Source organism: Rhodamnia argentea, chromosome 11 (genome assembly GCF_020921035.1).
Source record: "Rhodamnia argentea isolate NSW1041297 chromosome 11, ASM2092103v1, whole genome shotgun sequence".
NCBI classification, from domain to species: Eukaryota; Viridiplantae; Streptophyta; class Magnoliopsida; order Myrtales; family Myrtaceae; genus Rhodamnia; species Rhodamnia argentea.
The window spans coordinates 1,107,530-1,125,119 of NC_063160.1; the positions used below are offsets into that span (position 1 = coordinate 1,107,530).

The 17,590-nt window shown below is 39.1% G+C and overlaps 1 protein-coding gene across 2 annotated transcripts; it reads right to left on the minus strand.

Annotated features, from left to right (window-relative positions):
* Positions 1-562: 562 nt before the first annotated feature.
* On the minus strand, positions 563-8,579 carry LOC115750485. Of its 2 annotated transcripts, XM_048272420.1 has the most exons (10): positions 8,374-8,579; positions 5,336-6,973; positions 4,707-4,824; positions 4,545-4,630; positions 4,113-4,345; positions 1,818-1,904; positions 1,608-1,707; positions 1,310-1,508; positions 1,160-1,197; positions 563-970 (listed from the first exon to the last, which is right to left on the minus strand). In XM_048272420.1, the coding sequence occupies exons 1-10, from the start codon at positions 8,410-8,412 to the stop codon at positions 806-808; spliced, it is 2,703 nt and encodes a 900-aa protein (XP_048128377.1). In that variant the 5' UTR covers positions 8,413-8,579; the 3' UTR covers positions 563-805. The 2 variants fall into 2 exon arrangements, with proteins under 2 accessions (XP_048128377.1, XP_048128378.1); XM_048272421.1 differs by lacking the exons at positions 563-970; positions 1,160-1,197 and having other exon boundaries at positions 1,342-1,566; positions 1,643-1,707.
* Positions 8,580-17,590: the final 9,011 nt, after the last annotated feature.

The following is a 17,590-nucleotide window of genomic DNA, read 5'->3' on the forward strand; positions in this document are numbered from 1 at the left end:
ATCCCCCCCGACAAGAAATGGTGGTGACAAGCGAGAAAGTCCCCTAAAGAAAATTGAACTCGTTGCCATGGTACTAAAAGAAAATCGAGTGAAGATGACAAGAATGAGAAGAAGAAGACAACATCAACAGGACGGGTCACGTGGTAGTATGGTACTATGCTGTCCCACCCAGTGACCCAGATGCTACCGTTTCTTTGCACGCTGGAGTAGCGTTAACTCTCCGTCTAGATTTGACTAATCTACAGATAGGCAAACCAATGGGATGATTATTTAAAAGGAGGCTGTTTTGGGCGAACCCATAAACAAGTCAGCTTGCGCAATCCTGATCGTAAGAAGCTTAAAAAAACTATGCGGCCGATTGAGGGAGGTCCGGCCATCTCGAATCGGCAATGCATAAATAAGTTCAAGTCGTCTGACGAGGTCGGCCCTGCTCTTCCACCGCATACATGTTTGATGGTATGTTTCATTGATTCGTCTTAAATCTCCATGGCGACTCACGAGCCAAGAAACTATCGAGGCGTCGGAGGCTCAAAGTTCCGCGAGTTTCGTAGAAGATGAGACAGAAAGGGGATTCAAAACTTGATCTGCATTTAACTTTCTCGTCGAATCTACATGTTCAGTGAGCTTGGGTTAGCACAGAGATCACCCGGAACAAAAACCTAAAAACTCAGCTTTTGCCCAATTGTACTTTGGGATTTGCAGCAAATAGCTGCGAAAGGAATTAAAAGAATCTGTACACCCTATAAACGGAATTAAAGAACATGTGTGGATGTCCTGATGAAGAGAAGAAACTATCTTCGATGCTTCAATCTCTGCCAGCTAAGATTCGTCTCCGCTTGTAAACTAATTGGTACCGATGCACCCCTCCATTGCAAGATCCCATTCTGTTCTCTTTCCCAAAACCCCCGTCTCTAAGCTTGCGCTTATAACACAACCTGCATAATCTGCTCTGGTCCATGGATCCAGCCACCTGCAAGGAGTAGCACGACGACCAAAAGTTTAGCTTGATTACCAGCCATAAAGCTTTTAATCAGGTCCAAGTAGACAAATAAGCCAGCGCCATGGAGTGATCAGAACCAACATGCTTTTCCCACAGTAGAAAGAAAGTACTCAAAAAACTTGAATGAATCAGCCGAAAATGATGAATGCAAGAACATACCAGAGATAAAAGGGCCCGACTTCTGGCTTCATCGGATGCTACAAAAGCCAAAACAAGATTAGTAAGTAGAAGCACCAGGTACATGTGATAACGGATAAACTAAATGAAACTTGTTAGGTGGAGGCAGAAGTAAAATTCTGAAATATGTACCCCTTGTTGTTTTGCATATAGAACGGCGAAGAAATTTTTGTATCATTGTTGTCCCCTGAAAGCCCAAGAGGGGATAACCGAGTAGTTCTTGTCTATCAGAAATAGGCATCTCTGTAAATCCAAAAGACGCTTCCCATGTAGTCCGCACTTGACTCGCAGCTGGCAATATCAATCTCTCAACACCGAGCTGGACAAGCAGCTGCAAATAAAAGAAAATTTCAAGCCACTCATTCCTCCACATCTATGCATGACATTTCCTGCAAGAAGCATGCCAAAAGATGCAGCAACTTGAAAGTACCTTCTCCAATTCGCACATCAAGACACGACACATACCCTGTCGCCGAAATTGAAAAGAAGTAGCAACAAGAGGCATCTCTGCCAGCCTCGGCCCAAGAATCCTGAATTAGATGCGAAAGGCTTTAGTTATAATTCAGTCTATGAACACCAAAAGGCATACAGAAAATAAGAATTGGAAACAAGAAATGCATATTTTATCCTAAATAAGCACCTCACTGTGGCCACAGATGCGATTTCATCGCCTTTATGCAAAACCATGAGATAAAATCCCCGAAAATCCAACCGCTTAAGCTTTGATCTGCAAAAATACACAAAAACGCACATTTCACTCACACATACTATCTACCCAAAAATGACAAACAAAACACCATGCTAGTATGCTGCCAATCAATATGACCATCGTAAAGAGAAAAGGCACCAACAGAATGATGTAAAGTAAAAGGAAAAGAGAGGGAATAAGAACTTTCTTCTATGCATTTCAGTTTCCTTTACAGTACTAGTGGCGTATGTTGACAGTTAGTTTATCACAATGCTAAACAGGATAATGAACTAAAGGGTCTTTCTGTCTCTTATTTTTCTATCCTCCATTTTTTTGGCCTTGTTGGGATCGATCGGACAAGCACTAAAACTAATTTCAACATGAGAAATCTTACTCATTCTAGCGCTTCCCACCATAGCACAACCATCATGAAGCACAAGACCATGAAATACCAATCAACTTGAATAAAACAGCAAAGTGATCCAACTACTCATGATAATATAGATCTCGGTTGTCCATCCACACCTAAACATGAAAATCACAATTACAAATAACCATTTCTAAAAATACAGTGACAATAACAAATATGTCGAACTCCAATGTCTATATCTAGAGCTAGAAAAACTATTAGGCTCAGGCATTTCCACAATCCAGAGAAAACTGCAAACAAAACACAGACAACTGACCCCATCTACTAGAACAAGCTGACAACGTAGCCTATGCGGATGTTCTTTCGCCGCTGTGCCCTATCTAATGCTGCATCCTCAATATTTAGATATTCAAGGTGTTGAATTACAGTTTCTTTGACACAGTTTAAGACATTCATTCATTATGCATGGAACGTTATCTTATAAACGCATCGTTTGACCCCTGCCAATTTGCGTATCCAAAGAACACTGCAAACCAAACATAGACAACTGACCCTTTTCTAAAAGGAGTTGGCTGTGGTACCTATGCGGATGTTCATCTGCCGTAATCCGATAATATTCATATATCCAAGGTCTTGAATGATTGTTTCTCCAACCCATTTTAGACATTCACTGACCATGGACTGGTGTCTAATTACAGCATCATCTTACCCCTACCAATTTACATATCCAAGTCACCCCACATTACCAATGTTGTAACGGACCCACACGTCGACCAATTATTATCGACAATAATAATTTGCCCACATAAAAGAAGCCCTTGTTATTGACATGCAAGGTCCAGAAACAAAAGCTAAGAAAGAACTCTGGCTACAAATGGAGAAGCATCTCAGACCCCAACATATCTTTGCTAAAGCAATTTAGGAAGGCCTTAGTCAACCCAGGAGAAAAAACTCTCTCACTGCCACGTCTAGGTGGCAGATTTTGTAACGTAAGGTCCTGAAAATTTTCACAGGACAATGGAGACACAAGGCAGAATTCCCTTTCCGATCCTTAGAGTAACATTAAGGCAACTTACTGAAGAATCGAAAATATCTGCAAGACTATTACAAAGAGGGCATCTCATTTCAATAGGCAATCAAATAGAACCTACCAGGTCATGAACACCATGTTTTCACAACCAAACTTCATAAAAAATGTGCTAGAGCAACTCACTCCAGTAAATCATCTCACCATCCATCAAATCTAAAGCATATTTGCCAAAATAGGGACAGCAATGAGCACCTATAATCCAGTATGAGTTACCTTCCTTTCTAGATGATGTTAGAAGCCCCTTATAGTTCTGCGTTTTGACATCAAATGCGACTAACTCCTTAAGCTTTTAAATGGCGTTTAAATTAATGTAAAACTCGAGGCCTCCAGAAGATTGTTTTCCGTGCCTGGCATTTATAGTGGTTAAAACAAGAGGAGCCCAATGCATCGGTCAACCAAACAAGCTAGATCCTTGGTCTCATTCTCATATCTTTCTTGAAATAGTTCTTGGGTCTATATATGTTGATAGCTAAATGACTTCAATGCCAAGCAGTTCTAAAGAAATGCCAATGCTGACATGCATGTCAATACACCAAAACAGCAGAAACAGATACATGATCAGGAGATTAGTTCACAAATCACGGGTAACCTGTTCAATGTATAAATGTCACGCTCAAGAGGAATCGAGGATGTCAGATCTTTCAGACTTTTGTTGTCATGAAGCTCAAAAGTAATGTCAACAGCTGCTTCAGTTTTCACTACCACTTGGCACTGAATGGCTATTATGCAAGTAGAAATTACTTCATCCATGAATGTGTGAGGTACACAATAGAAAAGGTAGTCTTACACAGAGTTGAAAACAATATCTTTGATCAGATCCCTGTTGGTGTGAAGCTCTGTGATGGGCTGGAAACTCTCTTTGATGACCTTAAGAGCATGGGATATCTTCAAAGAGCTGTAATTCCTTGTGATGTTGCATGCTTTGCACTCATTTCTCATGGACCTGATCATGGTCCAGGTCAAGCCATCCACAGTAGTGGAATTTGATGTTCCCAGAAGCAAATGAAGTTGCACATATAGCTGGTAGTGAAACAAAGACAGGTATATAAATGACACTCTCGGTTCACAGTACAACCGGAGGACAGAAATAACGTAAAGCATCTTCATGATAGATGGTGCATACATTCAGTAATTATCATCTTTCTAGTGTTGAGCCAGTTATCTGAAACAACTCATCTCGTTTGCTACAAGGAAAATGCACATGCTAAAGTCATGGTACCTGATAACAAGCATTACTGCAGAATCTATCTGATGGATAGCTTGAAGGATATAATGACCCCACTTTGTCCAAGCAATTCACATGATCTGAAAAAAAGGAACAACATGAGTAACCATAAAGCACTAATAAAACTGCAATATACATCCTAGAGGCATAACATACACTGGCGGGTGCACTGGAAGCAAGCATTAGTCATTTGCTGATTGCCATTAATGGAATCCCTCCCGCCACACAAACCACAACAGCAAGATGGGCAAATCCATTTATCATTTGGAACAACCTAAACAATGCAACAAATCAAAGTTATAAAAGGAAACTTGTATCAACATTTTAGAGATATACCATCACATTTATGTAGGAAAACAAACCAAAAAGGATTAAAGGATTAATTGATGCCCTACAACAAATGCACCGAGCATTACGAACTTGGGAAGTCAAGAAAGTATTTTCTGATATTCTCAAAGGAGCACATCTGGAAGAACCTCAGAGACATTTTCGGTCCAACGCACTTGCTGATCGCGAAGGAAACACTCGAAATGGAACATACTGAGTAGCAATTGTAGTAAATCAGGATATTTAATTAAGTTTGGCGAACTAGCGAAATTCTTATTGACACTCGGTAGTTCTACCTTAAGGTTTACTTAAGATATGCGAAAAGAAATACATTTAGCACAAGAAAGAAAGCAATTGTTAGTGAGGACCTGCCAAACAGGGATTCAAAGAGGCTTTAGCACATGATCTACAGAATAATCCGTTATTAAAATAAAATGCTGAAGAGGCAAGTTAAAAACCTTAAGTTGGAGGCAACCCAAATGATATGAGGAAAAGCAGTGGCGGCAATGGACTAGATCTCCAGTATAATGACAAACAAAGCATATGGTGTCACTTTGAGGGCATGCAAGGTGTGCCCTCTTCCTTTTGCACTTTCGAGGACTAGAGACCATATCTTTGAGCCTGAATTCTTTTCCAAAACTTTGAAATACCTTAGCCTTCCGACGGCGAGTAGCAAACAACTCGCTGTCTGCTTCGAAGGCATCAGTACCTTCTCGGTTTGATGAAGGCTTCAAGCAAACATCAGCATGCTGGGCCTCCTCAGAGTTCTTATTCCTCCTAACCGATCTCTTCTTTTTATTACCAAAGAGTAGAAAAGCCTCCCTCCTCAACTGCTTTTGTCCACATTCAGGAAAGAAGATACCAACTTTCTGCTTACCTGGCTTCAACTTCTTTAAATTTCTGCTCGGCAAGTGCTTATTTTCCACATGAGATCTTGTATGGAATGCAACAGTCTGTTGCCTTGATTCACTGAATGACAACCCATGACCGGCATCATCAGCATCCGGTTTTGACATATGATTTTCTTTGATTCTAACCTTCCCGAGCAGTTTTTTATGGATACGCCCACCAAAGGCGTTTACTCTTTTCCTATTTAAACGAGAATTAATGCGGGAGATTCTGGCACAATCCACTTCCATTATGACATTTGTCCGATTGAGATTTGCAGTGTGGCCTCCGCTGTATAAACTTTCAGAAGAAGCAGCATTACAGTCACCAACGGCATCATCAGCGGAGCCAGGATTTCCGGATTTTGATCTCAACTTCATAGTAAAATTTTGCTTTTGGGGTTTGCTGGGAAGGGATTCTTCTCCATTTGGAGCCAATGTAACAACATTTGATTCCTGTTGATATTTTAATTCAACAGAAGTATCAATTAAATCACAAGTACTTCTAGCTTTTCGTCTATCCTTTCTAACGTTGCACACCACAACTATTTCACGAGGAAGACTCTTCATGCTTGATCCCCTTCCAAGTTCATAGGCAGCATCCCGTAGGTACTTTTTCCACATACTCCGTACCCCACAAGTCCACTCCGAAATCATTTTTGTAAATCCATAATTAGCCTGCAGCTGGAGCCACAGCTTTTTGACGTAATTGGAGGAGGGCATATCAACTTCAAGCTCTCTTACCACCTCCAGCAATACCCAGACACCACGATCTGTCCAGATGCCTGAGAATTCATCCCAAATGCGACTCACGCGCAAGTTCCTCAAACTAAATTTGCACTCATCATTTTCATCAGGAAAATACACAGACCTCTCTGTGGCATCTTCATTACAATCAAAAATGACACCTTCCCACCATGCATCCTTAAAAAAGGCATCAACACACACCCCAAAACGCAACTTTGCTTCACACATATTTGCATTAGATGTCAAAGGAAGGGGTCTGATATGCCCACGGTAGGTTGTAGAAACATGCCGGCGGCGATGAAGGCCTTCAATTGCCTCTGTTACCGGAATGCACTCAATAAGCTTGGCGTTGCCTGTCTCACTCAAAAGTTCATCATACTCAACTGTTCTGCACAGATTTGAGATGCCAACCACCTTTCCCTGGTGCCATGAACCCTGTAGTCCTTCCTCAAACTGGCGAACCTGAAAAATCCATGGTTTTTTATTTAAAAATAAGCATCTACAAGAACAACACATATAAGTTAAGAGCTAGTTAAATTAGCAAAAGAAACAAATGAAATCAATAAATTGTTATGCATGCTTAGACTGAAAAGATGCTCATCTAAAATACAAATATTGCTTGCCAAATTTGATATAGCAGTCCCATTATCGGTACATGATACAATTAGCTTGAGATCCATAAATCTCTAAGAACCAAAGAGTTGCAATACATGTGAACATGGACAAGGTCCATCGTATCGGTCCATCGTACCGGCACCAATGGAAGACCTTGGCTTAGTATTTTGCCAGTGCAAATATCTATATATATCTAGACTTGGTAGTTTTTTGAGCAATTCATTATCGGTTTCGACTCAGAATACATGAATCAAACTACTTATGAGGGAGAGAAGAATGTGTTGTGGTAACTTCAGCAAGATAAATTTCAAGGTTATCAAATAGATGAAGCGCTTTCTGAATCTGTTATGGACCATTGCTTTGACTTTTCAAAAGACAGGAAATCAAACAAAACTACTCTTTTCTCTATGCAATGAAGTTAAGACATAGGTAACACTCTGTAAACCAAGTCAGAATGAACTTTGAAATACAAAGAAAGGACGGGTGGCGAATGCCAGCTGGAATGACACAAAAAAGTTTGACATCCTAGCTAAAATTTAGACTCCACTAAGTTTACAGCCATCAAAAACAAAATCGAATTAACAATCCTCAAAATTCAAACATTCCAGAACTTACTTCTTGTAAACATTACATAGATTGATTGTTGCCACATTTTTCAGGAATACGCCACCTTGGCGAAGTTGTTGTACTCGAACCAAGTTTCACGGTGGACAATGGCACTTGCAGGGATTGACATGAATAACAGTTACATAAATGAACAGAAAAGGAGTGACCTAAATCTTTCCTCTTCCAACTCAGTTACCCCCCACAACCAAAAAAGTAAAAATAAAAATCGCCCCTTCTACACATACAAGTAACACGAGCAGTTGTGCGAGTCAGCTAATCGTTAATATTTCAAAGAACGCCATCTACAATCTCGTGACCAAATCAATCACCGTACTAGCATTGTGAATCCAAGATCAAGCAAAGAAGGCAATCAATCGCCCGGCAGATTTTTCCTGCAGACAAACGAAGGGAACGCGAAACGCGCAGCACAGTCTTCCCCCAAAATCAATCAATCAATCAATGCCAGGAAAAGCAACCGCTGGGGACGCTAAAGATTTTGCCGCATTCTACACAATGCCCGTAGTTCGTCAATCGATCGAGGCACAACCTAAAGACCTAATCGTTCCGGCGGAAGTCTCCGGCCCCTCATTGTCGGAGACCGACAGCGGCGAATCAAAAGGGCGCGGCATGAGGGAACTAACCTCGACACGCTCGTTGAGGAGCAGCTTCCTTTGATCCATTGACGAGATCGGCGAGTGATCCGGCGACAAGATTGTGCTTTTTGTAGGAGCGAGGACGCTCGAGTCAAACAGCCACTGGAGCGATCCCTCTCTCTCTCTCTCTCTCTTCTCTCTGGAGCCTCAATTTGAAATTCTAGAGAGAGAAAGAACGGGTAGGACGAGGAAAGAGACAGTACTTGCGTGCCTTGCGCCTACAGAATAATAGGGTTTTTGTTTCCTCTTTGGAACGCGAGGGGGGGCGCCGATCGCCTGCGGTCGGGCCATCGTGCGCGTCTCTCGCATTCAACCCCCCAAAGTAGCATCGGACCGTTGAGAGAACCGACACGTGGTTGCTTCGTGCGGCTGCGATGGAGGCTCCGGGTTGACCGGGACGCGGGCGTAGGTCTTTCCAATGAGACTGACCGTAGCTTAAATTTGCCCGTGGGTGATGGCACGTGGCGAGAGGGTGAAATTTGGTTTTTTCCTCTGTTTCTCTTTTCGGAGAAAAAAGACAAGGCTATACGCAAGGAAAAAGGTTGTCGACAAGATTTCGTCGCGAAAATTGACATAAATGACGTAAGCATGTGTTTAGCAAAATCAGTCAACGTCCTCGATCATTGATATAGAAGCCGCCCATACTTTTTCCAGTTATATTCGAATTTTTGAGCGACATAAATAGCTAGTAATCTATCGATTCAAATTAAGACCGTGCCGTCGAAAAGCGAGACAGCTAACAAGCAATTCATCCGACGAATTCAGGTGAAAATTAATTCGTTAGATTTAGTGGAACCAACGAGGGCTCTGCATGTGATCCACTATTATTAATGATTGACATACGCTTTTGGACACATATTAATGCTTGTTCGATAAAACTGAAAAATAATTACTTGAAAAAAAAAGACACGAATAGCTTTTTAACTTTTTTGTTGAATGTGCAATATCATTTTTGGGCTTTTAATTCATTCAGTATGGCCATTCGACTATTCCTAAATATTTAATCTAATTCATATTCTAGTCTATCAGCTTTTCATAACAAAGTCAAAAAAAAAAATCGATCATCCGATTCTATTCATAAGCTTTCATCATTACACTATTACCCGTATACTATGGATTTTTGTTTTCGATTTTTTAAATAGATCAAATTTTCAAGTTTTTGTGTTTTGTGCTTTCTTGATTAGATCTAATTAAATCTGCAAATTAGGAAATTAAAATAGCAAGAATATCAATCCGATACAACTCTAAATGAGGTTTTAATTGTAATATTATAGAGATCGATTTTTTTTTTTTTTTTTGGTTGGATTATAGAGATTGCGTTAAAATGTGAGTAAACGGAAGTATCATAATATGCAAGGCCAAAAAGATAGCCATATTTGTTTTTGCTGATTTAAGAAATGGATTGAAATGAAAATTTATTAAAACATATGGCCAGGAGTGCGAGCATGAAAACGTTTTCACTTTTTTATGGATTGCTACCAATATGCAAAGGTCGGGTTTTCTCCTGGCGCAAAATCATATATGGTCCGGTAGTCTCTTGTTTCCGGTATTGATTTTAGGGACTAGATTAAACATTTAGGGTCCGTTCAAGAGCCATATTGAATGGATTTACAATTTAAAAAATGACATTACACATTAAATTAAGATTTGTGGATAGATACCATATTCCTTTATTGAAACTTGATTGCTAAATATTAAGGGTTGCATGGCAATCATTCCGTTCCGAAATAGTGATTCTGATTATAATGATTTTTTTTCTGATTTTATTTCCCGTGTGAGTTTTAGAGAATCGGAACATGTTTGATAACTACACAAAATTTCCGTTCCTGAAATAAAAACGCATTTGGTAACTGTACAAAATTTATGTTCCCGGGAATAATTTCTCTTCCCAATTTTTTCCATTTAAGTCAAATAATTATGTAGTTACTTTATAAAATTTCATCCTAAATTGAAGACTAATTTCCAATTCATACTAAAATAATTTATAATACACTATTTTTTTTATCGTGTCATTAATGAAACACAAATTTTAACACTTGACTTTGGGAGGAGATTGATGTTTTGAATTAAAAAGGGAGGAAAAAAGGAAGAGGGAAGTCATAAGACCATATATAAAGCCCACGTTCACGCAAGTGCTGCGAACAAGATACAATAAAGATGTACTTAATACTTGACTTTGATGCTTGTTACATCCCTTTGTGTAAGCGTATGTCGACGTAATCGTGGACATGTTTTACGTAAATGAAATTCAATGAGCATTTTGCACATGTTACTAGACATGCTTACATGTCGACTTGCAAGTTCCTTTATATCATACCGGATTGAGCCTAAGTTTTGGAAATTGGCGTAATGGAGCTTGGACTATGTGAAATAAATGAGTATTTTCGGACAACATAGCGAGCACTACACAACAAGTATGGCTTCAAAAGTTAGGTGGTGCGGAAAATCCGATCAAACAATTCGGCAACAACACAATTAAACTAGATGAAACTCGAAATTGGCCATTTCCCGCAAATTGCTAAATAGCATAACAGATGTCGAGCAGCAACTGCACATCTAGAAAAAGAGTAGCATTTCATATTTGGTAACAAATGACATTGTGCAACCCAAATGGCTACACCTTATACAAGTTCTGATGCTTTTTTTTATTTTCTTTCCAACAACGAGAAGAAATAAGGATGGCGAAATTTACAAGGTGACAAAGTTTTCGAGACAGTTGTCCTGACTACTTGATGGACGGCCATGTCAATTGTCAATAACAACAGGAAAGTTCAGCTGTTAAGGCTATAAAGCATGTCATTGTCCAAAAGTATATTATTCCAAAGAAAGTCGGAGCCATCTGATTGCATCAAATTCTGATTGTTGCACCGTGCCTCAAACGAGTTTGATATTTGAAAAGAATAGATAAAGCCCCTAACTGGTTAGTCCTTTCATTTTCTGATATTGCCTAATAACCCCAAGAGGTGCATGTAACAACTAGATGTAGGAATGAAAGCTCAGTACTGAGTCCGTTCTCAAAGCATCATGGTTACAACTTCTCGAAGACGACTGCCCACACCCAATATAGAAAAATCAGAAAGATAGTCCACCCACCGAACTTAACTGATAGGTCCTTCATCATTAGGTTAAGAAAAGTAAGCTCCGGTTCTTAAGGCCATTAGCAAGAGCATCCAAAAATATAACATGATTATATCCAAAAAATGAAAACAGAACTTCCATCATGTTAGTTGCTACAAGCAGCTAAACCTAGAATCCACAACAGAAGAAAATAAGAAAAAGCCACACTACTTCATTGATCCCACCATCCAGTGACTGTCAGTCTAAAAGCTGCTTGTCTTCTTGCCCCTTCTTGTAACATGATGGGGAATGCCACTCTGTGGGCCGCAAGCTGAGTTTTTCATTGAGGTGTTGGTGCGGCTTGCATGATCGTCATCTCTCTGACCCTTTCCCTATTTGGCACTTGTACTCTTGCATGATTATCATCCCTCTGACCCTTTTCCTGTTTAGCACTTGTACTCTTAAGCTGACATGACTAGATTTCACAATAAACCAAAAAAGCTAGTAAATACTTAACTTCCACTTACAGCCCCATCAACAGGAGTCAATGTACTTCCACTACCAGATTGTACTTTAAATACATTATAATAAATGCTTTTCTTGTTACGATAAACATAAATCTTGCAAAGTACTTGAAAAATAACACTATAAAAATCGATAACACAAAGTCATTGAATTTCAGCCATATTGTTATCCCTTGTCATTTTGATTTGCAACACTTTTCCCGAACACGTTTATCTCGACGACCTCCTCATGAGATATATCATCTGCAACCTCTTCTTGTATAGGTCCACACGGGTGCTCCAAATCACCACATCGAGAAAAGTTTATGTCCATCCTATCTTGGTCACGAATGTAATTATGAAGAACACAACATGCAATTATAATATATGATTGCTTTTGAACTGTAAATGGAGACATGTGTCTCAAAATGGAAAATTGATTTTTCAATACCCCAAATGACCTCTCAATGACATTCCTTAGTAAAGAGTACCTATGGTTGAACATTTCTCTTGCTGTTTTGGGTCGTCTCATTCTACCCCTATAATCCTTCGGATAATACCGTTAACCTTTAAACGGAGTTAAAAATTTCGGAAGTGTTGTATTACCAGAATTTACCAAGTAGTATTTGCCTATAACAAGGTATGTATACATTTGTTATGATATGTAGTTGCAATACAATCATAAAATAAATTTCTCCTTATGAACAAAGCAAATACCTAATGGCGGTCGAGGAAATTGCGGTCGAGGAGCCTCTAGTGCCGCCGAGAGAACTCGACAATCGTTGACAGATCCTTCCCATCCATCATACACGAAAGTAAATTTCATATCAAATGAACGAACACACAACACATTCTAGGTGGTAATCCTTTTTACGCCTCCATATGAGATTTACTTCAACATAGGAATAGAAGCATTAATGTCGGTGCCATCAATAGCACCTATGCAGCCTTGCGATTTCATGAAAGTGTAGTGTTATACAATATTATCGACTATATGTATTTGATGGTGTAACAATGTTATGAAAATCATACCTTGAAGTAGCATTTATGGTTACAATCCATAAGAATCTCCTCCGGGATATCATAAAAGGAAGAAGGTATGATTATCTCTTTTGCCAGTTTGAGAAATGCTTTCAAAACAATAGTGAAATATGTGTTGATTGTTTATCCCGAACATTGAAGTCTTTCATATAAATCTCTATTAGAGTTACCATGACAAAAAAAAAAAGGATAAGAAGATCCTAACTTGTTCATCTACCCTAATATACCGACTATCTTCCAACCAACCTCTTGTCGTCATTAAATCACATAGGTTCAGAAAAACATGTCTCTCTAACCTAAAGGCTTCATGTACTCTATTCGAATGTCCACAAAGAATCTCCCTCACCCATTCGGCTCCCGACAATTGGCTGTCCCTAATAAGTTCTTTCGTATGCATGGCCATGTCCATCATAATAATGCACAACCATATTATTATTATGTCAATATCATACCCATCCAAGTAATGATCAACTAATGCTATCTAGCTATTAGACTCACTATTTTGTCTCCCTTCCATAGTATCTATGCCATCATACAAATAGAAGAACATTAATATAGATATCTAGGAAAAAAGTCCAGTAACAACCAACAACATAAGTCGTAGAAAACAAATCAAATATAAAAATCCCACGCAATCCATCATGGAACGAAAGCCAAATAACATCGTAACATAAGTCATAGAGTAAAATGAAACCAAACATAAAAATCCTACGTAATCCATCGTGGGATGAAAGCCAAATAACATCATAATAGAAGTCATAGAGTGAAATGAAACCAAATATAAAAATCTCACGCAATCCCCAACACATTTTCCAACATCTACCAAAGACGTTGGAGAAGTCCATTTCTCATCTCGGTTGGAGTTTGGATGAAAGCCTTCATCTATGCAGCACTATCCATTGCTCGTTCTAATGCTTTGTAGTAAAGATTCGAATCCACCTCGGGCATGCTAAGGAGGACACTAGTCATTGCTCGTTCTTACCCTGCTTTGGATATGAACCATAAGATAAATTTTATCTTATATTGACTTTTATCCTTACTACTAAATGTAACCTTGAAGTTTATATCGAAGTATTCTTTAATGACAAGAAAATATGGGCACGTAAAATATGACGGCGAAGATTGTGAAATGATGGTGGATGGAACTCTAACTTAAGCTATCTAAAGATAATTAAATGAATTAATTCATTTCATTTTTTAAAGTTTTCTTTCAATTTCTCCTTAATTACAACCAATTTCATTTGATTTTATCAGGATAAGTGCCCCCAAAACTCTGAAAACTTGTTAGGATAATTTTAATTGCATCTTAAAAAATTTTCACTCATCCAAAAAGTTGGATCACACATTTCATTAATTTTGCGCAATTTGAGTATTGGAATATTCAACAGAATACTAACAGGGACGTGTGGTGCTAATGTGGCATTGAGTGAGCACCACATTAGAAAATGATCCACATTTTTTCCAAAAAGAAAAAAGAAAAACCTAGAGAGAGAGATCACACGGGGATTAGAAGGATGACGCCCCGGCCCACCTCTATTAAAGGAGGGTTAACGTCCCTACTCGCAAGATATAGGCAAAGGCAATCAAGGGTAAGTGATGGTTGTTAGGGGTAATTAGTTTCGAGATGGGCGATTCCCATCCTAAAATCGTAAACCATCCGTTGAAGGCTGGTTTCACAGAATAGGCACCGAGAGCTGCTTATTGATTTCTTTGACCCATCTGAACTAGACCACCTATTGAAAAAATCACCAAAAAAGTCTTAAATATATTGTTGTTGTGCCAATTCGGTCATAAACCTTTTACATTTGTACTAGTTCAGTCCATCTAGCAACTTTGACCAGCCAGGTCTGATGTGGTAATTTTTAATAATATTTTAATATTTGTATACGACGCTCACTCTTGTGCCAAATCCAAGAAAAAACAATCACTTTAGTGTCGGTGGCAAGGAATTTCGGCGATCTCGCATGAGTTGACATTTAAATAATCGTTTTTCAAAAACATTGGCAGTTAAGTGATCCAAAAACGATCACTTTAGTGCCAAATTAAAGAAAAAACGATCATTTTAGTACTAACAGCGAGAAATTCCGGCAATCTCACCGGAGTTAGCACTTAAATATCATTTTTCAAAAGAAATTGACACTTAAGTAATTAAAAAAAATATTGACACCAAAGTGAGCACCATATATAAATATTGGCACTTAAGATGTACTTTTACCCAATTATATTTATCACCCAGAACACATTGAAAAGGTCATGTAACTAGGGCATAAGACTCAAGTGAAGAAACTAGAAAATGGGCAAATGGCAATTAGGTTATGACCTTACCAGAGGGGGAGCGATGAGGCTGGAGGCAACAAAGAGCGAGAGTGAGAGAGGGAGGAGAAGCTGTGATTATGAGTCTGTGGGGGAAAACCGGAGGTGAGGCCGAGTTGAGATCAAGAGCAAGAGAGGCGAGAGAGTCGAATCTTGAAATAGAAAGCAAGATGTGTATATATACACACACATATCGGTCATGTCCGAGTGGACAATTCCAATTTCACATATGGAAACGGGAATCGGATTGCTATTCACCATTGGAACCCTAAACTTGACCGATACCTGCCATTGGATTCGCAGTTCGCACAGGAACTGCCCTGGACCGTCCTTTCGGTTCGGTTCGAACGGTTTCTAATTCTTTTGCATACCCCTAATAGTCGCCACCCCATCTATACGACCTCCACCTAAAAAGCGAGCGAGCGAGAGATCGCAATAATAATTGGAAGCATGATGCCATTGCCCTTGCCCCTCCTTTGTTGGCATGAACTTGTTTGCCTTTTGGCGAGAGCTGCAAGGCCAGACGAGGGTCGCCACCCCTTCTATACCGCTCTCACTTGCTCTTTTTTCTCGTGTGACGTCCACCTGCTATTACATTAGCGATGTACGTCCACAAAATTAAAAGTTCTAAGTCATATTTTTTTATGGGACTTTTTGGTCCTTTTTTTTAAGGATTTGGTTGCACTTTAAAACATGTTATAAAAGTTTTAGCATGCTTATCCCATTTCACATTTTTAAAAGAGTGAGAGAATCCCCACGTATTTTAGCAACATTAATACTTACATGTTTGGACCTACGTATGTCTCTAAACTACTTCGTTTGAATTCTAGGACGTTAAAATTCGAAGGTATTCCCTAAGTTGAATGGAATGAAAGATTTTCTCTCAATTTAGGGGGGTGGCGATGGAGAAAGTAAACTCCACGTCAACTTCAGCCGACTACTATCAAGTAGGGTCGTATGATAGAATCCCACGCCTCGAATGACTTATCAGAGATTTTGCTCCTGCTTTTGTCAAAATTAGTAGTTACATTTCAAAAATTCGAAAACGTCAGGAATGATTCTTAACAACAAGAACAATCTAAAGCTGTCACGTGAAAGCACTGAACAAAAAATTCGTGGAGAATTTGACCGAAGTCCGAAGTCGACGTAAAGACTAAAGAGCATGGGAAATCGAATTCCAAAATATAGGACTAGCTATTACGAAAAATTTATAGATATCAAAGGACTATTTATGAAAAAAGGCAAGATTAATTTATTTATTTCGTGAAAAATTAATAATTTGGAAAATATTTTTTACAAAACATTCGCTTATATCATGTTGTAATATTTGTTCTAGAGTTAGATCCACAATTAGTGGGCTAATTGACGGATTACACATATCACTTATAAACTAAACGGATGAAAAAAACTTTCATCGTCCGCTGGAATGTTTTGCCATTAATTATTATCGATAATGGAATATTTTTTAATGTCTAATTATTTCAAGTTACAAAAAGGATTAGTTTTAGAAATTTATTTTTAAAATTATTCACTTTCCGCGAAACAAATGGATGAAGAACATATCGCAAGAAAATATTTTTTGGCGTTTGGATCATTTAAAAAATGAGTCAACAAAAAAAAATTTCCAAGTCGGGCCAGGGTCCATTGAGGCCGTGCCCGCAACCAAGGCGCCCATCCCGCTTAGGGTCGTTATTCCACAAGACGCCCCGAGCATTCCGAATGGCATAGATTGTAACGTAACGAACCCGATCACGCTACCAAACAAAAACAAAATCAGCAGAACACCCATCAACCGCCAAGCCATTCCATAGCACAAAATGCTGAACCTTCGAACCTTTCTGTTCACTCTCTAGACCGAGCTAAATTGCAATCTTTCTGGTCCAACGAGCTTCCTCCAAAATGTGCAAATTCAAATATCGATGTTTGATCTATTAAGTGGATACACAATATGATATGCAAATTCTCCCTTTTGACGGTTTATATTGAAGGAAGGGCACGGTGGCTGATCTAATTGACCATGACGAAAGGAGGGGGACTCAGGGCAGGGTGCTAGGTAGCCAAGCACGGGCACTAGGTTCTCTGGATTGGCTTCGGTGGACCCAAGGTTGATGCCCGTGCTTGTGCCCGCAAGCGGGCGATCAGGGCCGGAGACCCGGATGCCTGCGTCGGATTTCTTGATTATGCACGTGCAAGCCACGAAAAAAAAATTATATATCAATTTAAGGGAAATTAAATAAGAATTTCTATACCAAACAATGAAAAAGATATTTTCTAATTCGGGTAATATTATC

Bases quoted from the DNA above. Each gene is read 5' to 3' on its own strand.
- LOC115750485 (XM_048272420.1), bottom strand. From the start codon at position 8,412: ATGGATCAAAGGAAGCTGCTCCTCAACGAGCGTGTCGAG. The intron at 1,708-1,817 runs GTGCTTATTTAG...CATCTAATTCAG, and splicing joins GCATCTGTGGCCACAGTGAG to GATTCTTGGGCCGAGGCTGG. The intron at 971-1,159 runs GTATGTTCTTGC...TACTCCTTGCAG, and splicing joins GTCGGGCCCTTTTATCTCTG to GTGGCTGGATCCATGGACCA.